The sequence below is a fragment of the Macaca mulatta genome, chromosome 20 (assembly GCF_049350105.2).
Source record: "Macaca mulatta isolate MMU2019108-1 chromosome 20, T2T-MMU8v2.0, whole genome shotgun sequence".
NCBI lineage: Eukaryota > Metazoa > Chordata > Mammalia > Primates > Cercopithecidae > Macaca > Macaca mulatta.
This window is the reverse complement of record NC_133425.1, coordinates 4,194,720-4,208,542: the sequence shown is the minus strand read 5'-3', so window position 1 is coordinate 4,208,542 and position 13,823 is coordinate 4,194,720. Positions and strand designations below refer to the sequence as shown.

General features: G+C 59.8%; 1 protein-coding gene across 4 annotated transcripts; it reads right to left on the bottom strand.

Moving 5' to 3' along the window:
- Positions 1–512: 512 nt before the first annotated feature.
- On the bottom strand, positions 513–4,640 carry KREMEN2 (kringle containing transmembrane protein 2). Of its 4 annotated transcripts, none has more exons than XM_015125462.3 (9): positions 4,264–4,640; positions 3,845–4,019; positions 2,647–2,738; positions 2,446–2,570; positions 2,101–2,254; positions 1,675–2,007; positions 1,472–1,597; positions 1,313–1,391; positions 513–1,107 (listed from the first exon to the last, which is right to left on the bottom strand). In XM_015125462.3, exons 1-9 carry the CDS (start codon positions 4,355–4,357, stop codon positions 897–899), a joined length of 1,389 nt encoding a protein of 462 aa, XP_014980948.1. In that variant the 5' UTR covers positions 4,358–4,640; the 3' UTR covers positions 513–896. The 4 variants fall into 4 exon arrangements, with proteins under 4 accessions (XP_014980948.1, XP_077841347.1, XP_014980949.1 ...); XM_077985221.1 differs by having other exon boundaries at positions 2,101–2,137; positions 4,264–4,602; XM_015125463.3 differs by lacking the exon at positions 1,313–1,391 and having other exon boundaries at positions 4,264–4,602.
- Positions 4,641–13,823: the final 9,183 nt, after the last annotated feature.

Here is a 13,823-nt window from a genome sequence, read left to right as displayed (position 1 = left end):
CCGGCCGTACTCCTCCGGAGTGCAGCAAGGCGCTCCACGGTACCCAGGCCTGTGAAGGCGTGCCTCACGCGCCCGCAGCTGTCCGGAGAGGCCCTACCCTTCGCGCCAGGCTTCTCGGAGCGTGGGCTCAGCCCAACTCGCTCCCAGTTATCGCCCACAAGGCGCATCCTTGCGGGGCCCTGCCCAGGACAGACAGGAAACAGAAAAGATGTAAGGCTGGAGGCCCAGGAAGCAAAGTTGGCCTCCGCCCCGTCCACCCTGAGCAGGGACCAGGAAGGCACCCCTTCTTCAGCATAACGCTGCCCACGATCCTCCTCCTCTTGAGCCCCCGCCTTCTACAGGACTCCACCCACCCACCCATCTGTCTGCGTTCCGGGTCCTTCTCTGCATTCTAGGCAGCTCCACCAAAGTCTGCGTGCAACGCCCTTCATTTGCATGGACACATGCAACCCTCGGCGCCTATATGGTCATTAACATGCTCCTCCCACCGCGGAAGAACTTTCGAGGCCCGGACCAAAGTAGATCCTTTATTCAAAGTCTGTGGGGGTCTTTTTGACCGTTTTTATTGACCTGTGACCTCTCACTGAGGACAGCAGTCTAAGATCACCCCCAGAGGGGTTCAAAGACCTCTAAAACCAGAGACCACCCCCACATAAAGGTCCATGGAGAGGGGACTGGATTTCTCTTGCCCTTTAGTCTGGACCATCTGGACCCCCACGGTAAGGGCAAGTCCCAGATAATAGCACCAGATGTTTCCTGTCCGACTTCTGGTCTCCCCAAGATGACCAGAGGCCGAGCTGCCCCTAAACAGGCGCAAGGCCGGGGTAGGGCGTGGCGCAGCACAGCATCTCAGTATCTCGCTGGTGGCGAGTCCAGCGGACCCTGGGGGTCCAGAGTCAGAGAGCGGAGATGAGCGAGCGCAGGGAGCTCTGGCTGGAGGCACTCAGAGGCCGGTAGCCCGCAGCAGAACCCTCAACCTGGGGGTCCCCGGGGGAGCAGGGCAGGGGCACCCCTCGGGGCTGTCGGTACCACACAGCCCAGCTTCTCCTGGGGCCCCTGGAAGGCCCCAGCGCCGGGGACCCTTTTCCCGGAGCCAGCAGACAGCTCCTAGAGAGGGAGCAGACATCAGCCGAGCCCGACCAATCCCGCTGCAGCGTCCTGCTCTACCTGCGACCCCCCGCGCGATCCTGTGTGTGGACCCAAAGCCTCGCTCCCTTAAGAACCCAGGAGTTCCTTCCTAGCTCCGTTCCCTTCTGGGGCCCCAGCTCCCCACCACAGGTCCGCCCTCAGGCCCTGCCCCAGCGCCCCGCACCGTCGGCGCAGCGGACGCAGCAGCCCCAGGAGCAGCAGCAGCAGCACCGAGACAGCCGTCACCGTCGAGAAGACCCGGGCTGCGGGCACACGGCTGCGGTGAGGATGGGCTTGAGAGGGCGGCTCCCTGACTCCCTCCCGTCCCGCGCGCCCGCCTCACCCCCCATCGCAGCCTGCGGAGCCCCAGGCCTGGGGCTGCAGCTCACGTTGGCCCCGTCGAGGGGCGCCGCGGGGGTCTGGGCCGAGCCCTCGGGGGCCGCTGGGTCCTCGGCGGCGTCCTGCAGCCCTGCGGAGAGGGGCGTGAGGCGGAGTGGGGAGAACGGGGTGGGAACAGCCGGCAGGGCGCACCGGGCCGGGGCTCACCGCGGTAGGTGAGCGCGAAGCCTTGCGCGTGGCCCCGCGCGTCGCTTCGGAAAGTGAGCAGCAGCGCGGCAGTGCCCAGGCGCAGCGGCCCGGGAGGCGGTGGGCGGGCGCCATCGAAGGCGCGGAGCAGGCTGCCCGAAGCCGCGTCGCGCAGCTCCAGCCGGTCGCGGGGGTCGGCCAGCTCGAAGAGGCGGAAGGTGAGCTCCAGCGCGGCGCCCGGCGGGCCCAGGGCCCAGCTGCAGTTCCGGTCCGGCCCGTACTCGTCTGGGAAGTCCGGGGAGTATATGACGCCCTGAGGCGCCGTCCAGTTCCCCTGGCAGGAGCCTACGGACACTGAGGGCGGAGCCGGCAGTCAGGACCCTGAGGTCCAAGACACGGCGGCTCCCCTGCCCTGCCAGGCCCCGCTGGTCCCCGCCCACTCCTCACCTTCATAGACGCCCAGCCGCCCATCTCCGCCACACAGCTGTCCGGGGTGGCCGAAACAGATCTGATCACAGTCGGTGGCGGGGGCCAGGCGTCCCCGGGCCAGGTCGCTTTCAGAGCCACAGAAGCAGGCGTAACCGGCCTCCACGCCCGCCAGCTGGGAGCACAGTCTGGGTGACCCCAAGGCAGGGGCTGGGGTAGGGGTGAAGTGGTGGGGCCTGGGGTCGGGGTGGGAATCGGGCTGGAGGTTCAGAAAACGGTGTCTGGGTTTGGCAACTGAGTGATAGGAATTGAGTGGGGTCTTTAGGTCCAGGTCAGGGGTCACTGGTCTGGGCCCGTGAGCAGTACCTGGTACCCCTTCATGCGGCAGAAGCGAAGGCACACCTGGACCGTGAGCTTCGTGGAGGTGCCGCTGGGGCCGCTGAGGGCTGGGGGTGCCCCTGAGTCCACAAAGCATCCCAGGTAGCCTGGCACTGAGGGGGGAGAGTCAGACTTCCATGACTCCAAAAACAACCCTCCTTCCCACCTCTGTCCAGCTGCGCCACTCACTGTGACAGGTGGGGATGTCGCAATAGCGCCAGTAGATGCCCTCCTCTGTCTCAGCCACATAGCACCACGGCTGCACGTCACCGTCTGGGTTACTGCGGATGGGAGGGAGGTGGTGGGGGTCCCACCACCCCAAGAATAGCAAACCCAGGTCTGGCCCTGTGGCCTATACTCAAAGTGGCCTTCAAGGCTCTGTGCCTGTAAGTGGCTGTGCTCCCTGCTGTCCACCCACAAATTCCAGTTTTGTCCACGCAGAGCTCTGCCTGATGAAGGAACTGGACCGTAGACTTCCGAGTGGACAGCGGGAAGTCATTAAAGGGGCCTTGAGAGCTGTTTTTAGGCTTCAGCTGTTGCTAGACTTGACTCCATATATGAGGACTTTGAGGCCATCTGTAGTCTTCACCCCCACCCAGCGTGGGCCTCAGCCACTTCCATCCCTCAAACCCCACCTTTTTTTTTTTTTTTTTCTTGAGACCAAGTCTTGCTCTGTCACCCAGGCTGGAGTCCAGTGGCGTGATCTCTGCTCACTGCAAGCTCCACCTCCCGGGTTCAAGCGATTCTCCTGCCTCAGCCTCCTGAGTAGCTGGGATTACAGGCGCCCGCCGTGTCCGGCTAATTGTTTGTATTTTTAGTAGAAATGGGGTTTCACCATGGTAGCCAGGCAGGTCTCAAACTCCTGACCTCAGATGATCCGCCCGCCTTGGCCTCCCAAAGTGCTGAGATTACAGGCTTGGCCACCGCGCCTGGCCTCCAACCCCACTTAAAAGCTGAAGAGCTTTGCGGCTCTCCTCCCGCTCGGTCCATCCTGCCTCAGACTGCAGCTGTGGCTCTGAACCCCAAAATAAGTTGTGTGACAAGAGCCGGTCCCCTCACTCCAGGGACCGCCCCCCGACCAGGTCCCGCCCATACGGGTCCTTTGAGTGCCCCGGTCCGTTTCTCTCCTGGCCCTGAAATGAGGCTCTGCAGAAATTGTGCACCTGAGGAGGACCCCTTTTTCGCCAGGGTTCCGCGCCCCCCGCCTCGCCCCGCCCCTCGTTCTGGCCCTGCCCCGCCCCTCGTTCTGGCCCTGCCCCCAGGTTCTTTGGGCAGCTGGGTTGCCGGTCCACCCCAGACCTCCACCCCGCCCGCACAGAGACCCCGCCTCGGGCCATCCCGCAATGGCGAGCCCAGCCTCGCCCCCAGCGCAGGCCCCGCCCCTCACCGGCAGAAGTTGTGCGCGCCCAGCCCCCAGCGGCCCTGGGGGTCGCTGGCGCTGCTGTAACTGTGTTGCTGCGTCTGGTCCCAGAAAAGGCACGGGCGGCCCGCCCCGCGCGGGCCAGTGCGGTTCTGGTGGCCGCGGTAGTCAGCCCCATTCACCTGGAAACACTCGGACAGGCCTGCAGGGCAAAGGCGGGGCCTGGGGAGGTCCAGACCCACGCCGGGCATCCTCGCGCCCCTACGCCACCTCCCGCCTGCGTCCCCAGCCAGCTTCCCCGCACCAGCCCCTGCGGGAACCCTCGGGCTGCTCAGCTGCTCCGGCCACCTGCTCTGTGCCCTTCCCCAGCCTTGGGGGTCTGGCCCTGGGGGCGGAGGCCGAGGAGAGCGTGGTGAACACGGCCAGTCAGCCGTGCCCATACTTACCTGGACTGTGCAGGCTCCCAGCCGAGGCCCCACGCGGCTGCAGCAGCGGGAGGAAGAGGAGAAAGAGGAAGCCCTGCAGGTCCTGTGTCCCCATCGCCCCCAACCAAGGATAGGTCACCCTCGCCCGGACACGGCCCGGGCTGCCCCCGGGGTCGCTCCGGGTTCTCCCAGGAGACCTGGGGGGCGTTGTCCTCTGACAGTCTGCCCTCGTCCGACTCTGAGCCGCGCTCTCGGTCTGGGGTGGGTAAATCTCTCCTGGGGTCTTTGCCTCCCAGGGCCTCTGCCCCTGGAGGCGTCTCTCTGCCCCTGTCCCTACGCGGGTCTCTCCGGGGGGGATCTGGCCGGGGGCGTTCTCAGTCTCGGTCTCAGGGAGCTCTGGGCGGTGCCTCGGCCTCTACACCCGCCCCCTCTCACTGCGCCTCGCTCTCGGCGTCTCCCTCGCCCAGGTCTCCAACACGCTGACTCCTGCCCCCCTCGCATCCCTCCTTGGGTCCCTCCCCTTGGGTCTCTCCCTCCCCCCGTGGGAGGCCGGGAAGCCCCGCCCAGGACTGGAGCGGAGGCAGCAGGTCCAGACGCCTCCCACGCCCGCTCCCCAGACCCCAGGCGTCCCGCGCCTCCCCGCCCCCTCTCCCTCAGGTCGGTGCCGGTTCAAGTGGGAGAGTGTGGAGGGGGACAGGTGGGGCAAGCGGACGGAAGGCCCTTAAAATGGGAGATACAGAACCCCCTCCCGTGGCCGCAGGCGCCCCAGGATACCCCGGAATGTCAGAGTTACAAGCGCCCTCCTTCCAGTGCACGCACGCGTTCGCACTCTCACCCGTTCATTGCCAGGTGCTCACGCGCACACTTTCTTCGGATCCGCACGCCCCTCCCGCCCCTGGTCCAGATGCCGCTGGCCTGAAGGAGGAAGCGCCACTCCCTGCCCCTGCGCCCACGAGACAGGCGGGAGTCGTGGACGCTCAGTCCGGGATAGGCAGGGGCAGCTGGTGTCTGGGGAGAAAGGCAGCTGTGCCCCAGGTCCCAGTCTGTCCCCTCCTCCCCCCGCGCCCTTCCCTGGGACCCCTAGCCCAGACTCTCCCGAGCCTTCGCACTGCAGTGGAATTCCCCCAGCGGCGCCCCCCACCTGGCGGAGAAGGGGGAGGGGAGCAGGCCCAGGCAGGCGTGGGGGGAAATTCCCGCCCCCTCCCCCTGGGCCCGACTCCTCTGAGTCCTCTGATCTCCCAGCGCCACCCGCCCGCTGCCCCCAGGGCTTGGGGGGAGGCCAGCGCAGGTGCGTGGGAGGGCAGAGGCGGGGGCCGGGGGAGGAACTGGTGGGGGCCAGGCGCCCAGAGCGGCCCCGCCCCGCCCAGACCCCTTTGCCCCTCAGTCCAGCCTGCCCAGCCCGCACCAGGCCCTCGCTAAGCTGTTGAGCCCAGGCCAACCTGTCCCCGCCCTGCAGCCCCCACACCCTCTCTGCCCCGCTGCCGATGGAGAAGCAAGATGGGATTCAGGGAGGTTCTGCCAGGCCCGGGCACCCACTGCGGTGCTGGCACCCGCAGGGATCTTCCAGCTAGCGCCTCACACGAGTGCGGTCTGGAGGAGGGGTGTGGAGCCAAGGTGGGGGCATTTGAAGGAGCTTGGCTTGCTGAGACTCTAAGCCACGGTCCCGGTCGGGTCGCCTCCTCCGGGAGCTCTCTCAGCGGCCAGGCTGGTCCGGCTCACTGAGCCCTGAGCTGGGGTCCTCCATCACCCATTGACTTCCTGGAACCCAACTGCGCTTTCTGAGGAGGGAGCAGCGGAGACCACCTGTCTGCCCGGTCTCTCTTGGAGGGGGCTGAGTGAAGTCCTCCCAGGCTCCAGTCCACAGAGGGTGTCCTAGGGGCAGGCCTGGTCGATGGTGGTGCGTGGGGAGCTTCACCCTCTGATGATGGGGCAAGGTGAGGACAGGGACAATTAAGGACTCTATGTGGGGAAAGGGGGCCGGGTTGGGACGCTGGTGGAGGAATCGGCCCCTTCCCTCGAGAGAGCACTGTCTAAAAAATCTGTCCCTTTGTCCCTGGCACTGTGACACCCGGTTCAGTTGGCCCAGGCCTGTCTCCTCCAGAGGGGGCAGTGGGTGAGAGGAAGGGGGTGCTCAGTGCTGAGGCTGGGACACTGAGATGGAGTGGGGTGGAGATCCCTGCGGCAAACTCCAGTCTCAGGTCACTCATGGAAACTTCCAGAACTAAGAAGCCCACCCCCCCACCACTTCCCAAGCATTTGGCACTCAGGGCTCTGCAAGCAGCAGCATGTCTGCCCTCCTGACACCCTGCGAGGGGGGACAACTTCATCTCCCCATTCTGCAGATGGGGCGCAGAGGTGGTAACTGGGCTTCAAACTCCGCTTAGTCTGATCCAGGTTCTGGACGCTGACTGACACCTCCATCTGGCTTCCAGGGTCTCTGATTTTTCAGGGATCTCTGGGTACACAGAGATACTCTCATGCCTGCTCCTCACCCCTCGAATATCCTTGCCGCCAGCTGACACCTTTGAAGCAGAATCTCCAGCAGCCTATTTCACAGACAGGGAGACTGAGGCCAGACCAGGGCAGGGGTCAGCGTGGGGTCCCTAGGACCTGACAGGCTTGGCTTGTCATCTCTGAGGGAAGCAGGTTCGCTGGTGTACATTGGCCACATGGGGGCGGCAGAGAGAAAGGAGCCAAAGAGGTAGGTGCAGAAGCAACCCAGAGGCCAGCCTGGCCTTTCTCTCCTATGGAACATGGAACACAGGTTTTGCCCTGCCCAAGGTGGGAGAAATTGAGAAGTTGGGGGACCTGAGCAAGAGGAGGGACCAGGCCACTTTGCCCCAGTAAGCAGCCTCCCAGGAAGGGAGGAGCAGGCTCAGTCCTGCCCTTTTTTTTTTTTTTTTTTTTTTTTGAGATGGAGTCTCGCTCTGTCGCCAAGGCTGGAGTGCAGTGGCGCGATCTCGACTCAATGCAAGCTCCGCCTCCCGGGTACACGCTATTCTCCTGCCTCAGCCTCCCGAGTAGCTGGGACTACAGGCGCCCGCCACCTCGCCCGGCTAGTTTTTTTTGTATTTTTAGTAGAGACGGGGTTTCACCGTGTTAGCCAGGATGGTCTCGATCTCTTGACGTCGTGATCCGCCCGCCTCGGCCTCCCAAAGTGCTGGGATTACAGGCGTGAGCCACCGCTCCCAGCCCAGCCCTGCCCTTCTTAAGGCAATGCAGGGTGGGCGTGTTTGAGCCCAGACCTTTCCTGCCCGAAGCTCTGGGTCTGGGCCACACCCGGTGCAATCAGGATACCTGGGTTCCACCTGGGGCTGCTCAGCTGCCCTTGGTCTTCTTGCTTTTTTTTTTTTCTTTTTCTTTTCTTTTTTTCTTTTTTTCTTTTTTTTTTTTTTTTGAGACGGAGTCTTGTTCTGTTGCCCAGGCTGGAGTGCAGTGGCACGATCTTAGCTCACTGCAACCTCTGCTTCCTGGGTTCAAGCGATTCTCCTGCGTCAGCCTCCCGAATAGCTGGGATTGCAGGCGGGCGCCACCACACCTGACTAATTTTGGTATTTTTAGTAGAGATGGGCTTTTGTCATGTTGGCCAGGCTGGTCTTGAACTCCTGACCTCAGGTGATCTGCCCCCCTCGGCCTACGAAAGTGCTGGGATTACAGGTGGGCGCCACTATGCCTGGCTAATTTTTGTATTTTTAGTACAGACAGGTTTTTTTTGTTTTGTGTTTTTTTTTTTTTTTTTTTTTTTTTTTTTTTTTTTTTTTTTTTTTGAGACGGAGTCTCGCTTTGTCGCCCAGGCTGGAGTGCAGTGGCCGGATCTCAGCTCACTGCAAGCTCCGCCTCGCGGGTTTACGCCATTCTCCTGCCTCAGCCTCCCGAGTAGCTGGGACTACAGGCGCCCACCACCTCGCCCGGCTAGTTTTTTGTATTTTTAGTAGAGACGGGGTTTCACCATATTAGCCAGGATGGTCTCGATCTCCTGACCTCGTGATCCGCCCGTCTCGGCCTCCCAAAGTGCTGGGATTACAGGCTTGAGCCACCGCGCCCGGCCTTGTGTTGTTTTTTTTTAGACAGAGTCTCTTGCTTGTTGCCCAGGCTGGAGTGCAATGGCGCCATCTTGGCTCATTGCAATCTCGAGACTGGGTTTTGCCCTGTTGGCCAGGTTGGTCTGGAACTCCTGACCTCAGGTGATCTGCCCCCTTCAGACTCCCATAGTGCTGGGATTACAGGCGTGAGCCACTGTGCCTGGCCCTTCCTTCCTTTTTCTCACCTCTCTGGTGAGGACAGTGTTCCATCTGGGGCCCACTCCTCATGGCAGAGGCACATCAGGGCCACCAAGGCAAAAGGAGGCCCCAGAAATCTGTGGGCAGGGGGTCCCCCTGGAGGCTGGGGAGGCCCTGGGAGAGATGAACCAGGCTGGGCCTCACCTCCACACTCTGTCTTCAGAAGGTCAGTGGGGCACCTCTCCAGGGTGAGACAGCTGGATGAGGAATGGGTGGGGTAGGGGTTCATGGGCCCCTCTGAGCCCCTGAAAGCAGCCCCGGGGGATCTTTCGGGGCCTTCCCAGGAGTTCAGAAAGAGGCCCCTGCTGAGGGGCCGCAAGTCCTAGTTGTGACCTCACCCATCCTCAGCAGCAATGATACTTTGCCCTGTCCCCCTTCCTGGGACAGCTGTGTTCCTCCTGCCTGCTTCCTAGCCGCACCCCCTACCTTTGTTTACTGATCCCGGTTCCTCCAGCTCCTGCACAAACACTGGACTCATTTCCCCACTTCCCCTACATGAGGTGTGGCTAGAAGGGCAACAGCAGGAATGACACCTCTCAGTACTCAAAGTTTGGTCCCTGGACCAGCGCCATTATTACTGGGGAGCTTGTTAGAAATGTGGTTCTTGGGCCAGGCATGGTGGCTCACGCTTGTAATCCCAGCACTTTGGGAGGCTGAGGCAGGCAGATCACCTAAGGTCGGGAGTTTGAGACCAGCCTGACCAACGTGGAGAAACCCTATCTCTACTAAAAATACAAAATTAGCCGGGCCTGGTGGCGCGCACCTGTAATCCCAGCTACTCAAGAGGCTGAGGCATGAGAATTGCTTGAACCCAGGAGGCAGAGGTTGTGGTAAGCCAAGGTTGTGCCATTGCACTCCAGCCTGGGCAACTCCGTCTCAAAGATGAAAGGAAGGAAAGAAAGAAGGAAGGGAGGGAGGGAGGGAGGAAGGTTCTTGGCCAGGTGCAGTGGCTCATGCCTGTAATCCCAGCACTTTGGGAGGCCGAGGTAGGCAGATCATGAGGTCAGGAGTTTGAGACCAGCCTGGCCAACATGGTGAAATCCGGTGTCTACTAAAAATACAAACAGCTGTATATGGTGGTGGGCACCTGTAATCCCAGCTACTCGGGAGGCTGAGGCAGGAGAATATTTTGAACTCAGCAGGCAGAGGTTGCAGTGAGCCGAAATGGCGCCACTGCATTCCAACCTGGGTGATGAGAGCGAAACTCCATCTCGAAAAAATACAAATAAACAAACAAATAAATAAATAGAGACATACTCTACCTATGTTACCCAGGATGGTCTGGAACTTCTGAGCTCAAGTGATCTACCACCTTGGCCTCCCAAAGTGCTAGGATGACAGGTGTGAGTCACCACACCCAGCTAGAACACTTACAAGATCCCTGGAAAGTCCCTGCCAGGTCTGGCCTGCCATAGCCTCAGCTTCTCTCTTCACCATTCACCACCTGAGCGGAGGGGATACGTAGGGGAGGATGGAAGGAGCTGGATCCCTGAGTGACCTGGTGGAAGGTGCCTGCTAAACAGAAGTCTTGGCACAAATCTCTGAATGACTGAAAAACAAACATCTGTGGGTTAAGTTACCAAGACTGGGAGCTTGCTGTGTACGGCACCTGGCCCAGTCCCTCCTCCCTTGCCCATCCCATTCTTTTCTTCTGTGTTGCCTTCCTTGGTTGTGGAAGCCTCACTCTAACTGCCTTCATCTTCACATGCCGTTCTTCCTGTTTGCAGCTGTGTCCAAATTCCACCCCTGCCCCTGTCACCTTTTATTTCTTTTATTATTATTATTATTATTATTGTTTTGAGATGGGGTCTTGCTCTGTCGCCCAGGCTGGAATGCAGTGGTGCGATCATGGCTCACTGCAGCCTCAGTCCCCTGACCTCAAGAGATTCTTCCACCTCAGCCTCCCAAGTAGCCGGGACCACAGGGGCGTGCTGCCACATTCAGCTGTTTTTTTGTGTGTTTTGTGTGTGTCTGTGTGTGTGTGTGTGTGTGTGTGTTGTTTTTTTTTTGAGATGTAGAATCGCTCTATCGCCCAGGCTGGAATGCAGTGGCATGATCTTGGCTCACTGCAACCTTGCAACCTCCGCCTCCCAGGTTCAAACACTTCTCTGCCTCAGACTCCCGAGTAGCTGGGATTACAGGCATGTGCCACCACACCCAGCTAATTTTTGTATTTTTAGTAGAGACAGGGTTTCACCATCTTGACCAGGCTGGTCTTGAACTCCTGACCTTGTGATCCACCTGCCTTGGCCTCCCAAAGTGCTGGGATTACAGGTGTGAGCCACCGCACCTGGCCAGCTTATTTATTTATTTATTTATTTATTTATTTATTTATTTATTTATTTTTGAGATGGAGTTTCACTCTTGTTGGCCAGTCTGGAGTGCAATGGCACGATCTCTGCTCACTGCAACCTCTATCTCTTGGGTTCAAGAGATTCTCCTGCCTCAGCCTCCCAAGTAGCTGGAATTACAGGCATCTACCACCACACCCAGCTACTGTTTTGTATTTTTAGTAGAGACGGGGTTTCACCATATTGGCCAGGCTGGTCTCGAATTCCTGACCTCAGTTTATCCACCCACCTCAGCCTCCCAGAGTGCTGGGATTACAGGTGTGAGCCACCGCACCCGGCCTTATTTTTTTATTTTATTTTATTTTATTTATTTACGTATTTTTGAGATGGAGTCTTGCACTATGGCCCGGGCTGGAGTGTAGTGGTGTCATCTGGGCTCACTGCAACCTCTACCTCTTGGGTTCAAGCGATTCTCCTGCCTCAGCCTCCAAAGTAGTTGGGATTACAGGCGTCCACCACCACACCCAGCTAATTTTATGTAGTTTTAGTAGAGATAGGGTTTCACTATGTTGAGCAGCCTGGTCTCAAACTCCTGATCTTGTGATCGACCCACCTCATCCTCCCAAAGTACTGGGATTACAGGCTTGAGCCACTGCACCCGGCCCCTATTTTTTAAATTTTAAATGGGGTTTCGCTATGTTGCCCAGGCTGATCTTGAACTCCTGGGCTCTAGTGATCCGCCCGCCTCAGCTTCCCAAAGCGCTGGGATTACAGGCGTGAGCCACCACACCCGGCCCGAACATGTAAATTTTATTTATTTATTTACTTATTTATATATTTTTGTGCTCTGCCACCCGGGCTGAAGTGCAATGGTGCCATCTCGGCTCACTGCAACCTCCGCCTCCCGGGTTCAAGTGAGTCTCCTGCCTCAGCCTCCCAAGTAGCTGGAATCACAGGCACCTGCCAACACATCTGGCTAGTTTTTGTATTTTTAGTAGAGTCAGGGTTTTGCCATGTTGTCCAGGCTGGTCTCAAACTCCCGACCTCAGGTCATCCACCTGCCTTGGCCTCCCAAAGTTCTGGGATACCCTTGAACACCCTATTGATGTCTAACTCCTCACTCGCACCCTCTGTCATCCTCACCAGCAACCAGTGTTTTCTCAAGTAATTAAACACTGAACTATCAGATAAGTGATTAGAGAGTCATTAAACTTTAAATCAGATTGTGTCGCTGGTCTGATAAGAATCCTCTGGAAACTGACCAGGCTCAGTGGCTCACGCCTGTAACTCCAGCACTTTGGGAGGCCGAGGTGGGCGGATCACTTGAGTTCAGGAGTTCGAGACCAGCCTGGACAAAATGGAGAAATCCCATCTCTACTAAAAATACGAAAATTAGCTGGATGTGGTGACATGCACCTGCAGTCCCATCAACTTGGGAAGCTGAAGCAAAAGAATCGCTTGACCCTGGGAGGCGGAGGTTGCAGTGAGCCGAGATCGCGCCACTGCACTCCAGCCTGGGTGAGGAAGCAGGGAAGAAAAAAAAAAAAAAGAACGCTCTGGAAGCTCTCAGAACACTTCAAGGTGCTGCCTGGACTGGCTCATGCCTCCCTCCCTGACCTCACCCCCACTACATCCCCCACACCCCAGGATGATCTCCTCCTGGTTCCCCAGGTCTGGTCCTTTCTGCCTTCTGGGCTGCTGTACTGCGGTTCCCTCGGCCTGATGTGCTTCTTGCCTGCATCTTCACTTGGTAAATTCGTGCCTCGGAGCTCAGAGCTGCCTCCTCTGATAAGCCTTCCTTGATCTCCACCCCTCCACCTCCAGCCTGCTGTCTGCCCCACCCGCCATTGCCTCCTGAGCTGCCTGGTTCCTCTGTGCCTCTCCTACCACCTGGGGAACAGGTGAGGGTGGGACACAGCAGGGGGCGAGATGCCCAAAGTCAGGCTTATTTTGGTGGGATGGGGTCACCTGCTGCCGGCTTGTCCTAGATGCTCTGGTCACCAGCATAGGCAGAGCCAGGAAGGGGCCCTGATTTGGAAACTCAGAGCTCAACTCAGCCCTTGAACTCCCGGGTGGATGTGGAGGGGTTTTCCCATGGGGATGCTGGATGACTGGCCCTCACCCCAGTGGCTTGGTCTGCAGGACCTGCCCTTCTCAGATAAGGACCCCAAGGCTGGCAGGGTCTGGGAGTGCCCAGGGCTGGCTGACTTCATTTGGGCCCCAGGCCAGCCGGCTCAGAATGGCTTCTGGGGAGCTCGTGGCCTCGGCCTCCAAAAAGTCTGCATGAGTTGCTGGAAGCTGCCCTGCCCTGGCTGGGCTGGGGCTCTGTCTGAACGCAGGAGTCTGTGTGTCTCTCTCTCTGTCTGAATAGGTCACTGTGTTCTTGTGCAGGGGCAAGGAGGGGTCCACACGGGCAGCTCCAGGGGCTGGGGGCGGGTGAGCCAAGCCCTTTCTTCCTGTTCTTTCCCGCTCAGGTTGAGGCTTCACTTTCCATCAAGAGAGGCCCCTTCCTGCACCCTGGGGAGGGAGGCTGTCCACAGGTAGGCCAGGCCTGGTCAGTGGTGCACGGCCTGAGTGGGGTGTGGGGGCACGGGACCCCTGGAAGGTGAGAGACCAAGAGCCTTAGCTGGTCTGGGGGCTGGTGTGGGGGCGAGCAGAGCCAGTTCGGCCCTTCCCAACAAGCGAGGATGACCATGACCTGGTTCCTGGAAGGGGTAACAAGGAGGTGAGCCATCTGCCCCCACCCCGCCCACTCCTTCCTCCACGGGCTCCTCCCTCAGTACCATGGAAGGTGGGGGGCTTCGCATTTCCCGGGGACCCTCATTGCCCTCAGAGTCCTGGCCACCCTCACCCTCCTGACTTTGACCTGCTGCTGCCTAAAAAGCGGTGCCCACCCCCCGGACTTTCAGTGGCTCCCCCTGCCCACCGGCTCCCCCTGCCCCAGGCCTGCAGGCCCGGTGAAGTTTCGCTGGCAGGGCTGGGGGTGCCCTATCCCCAGGAAGGCCTCAGC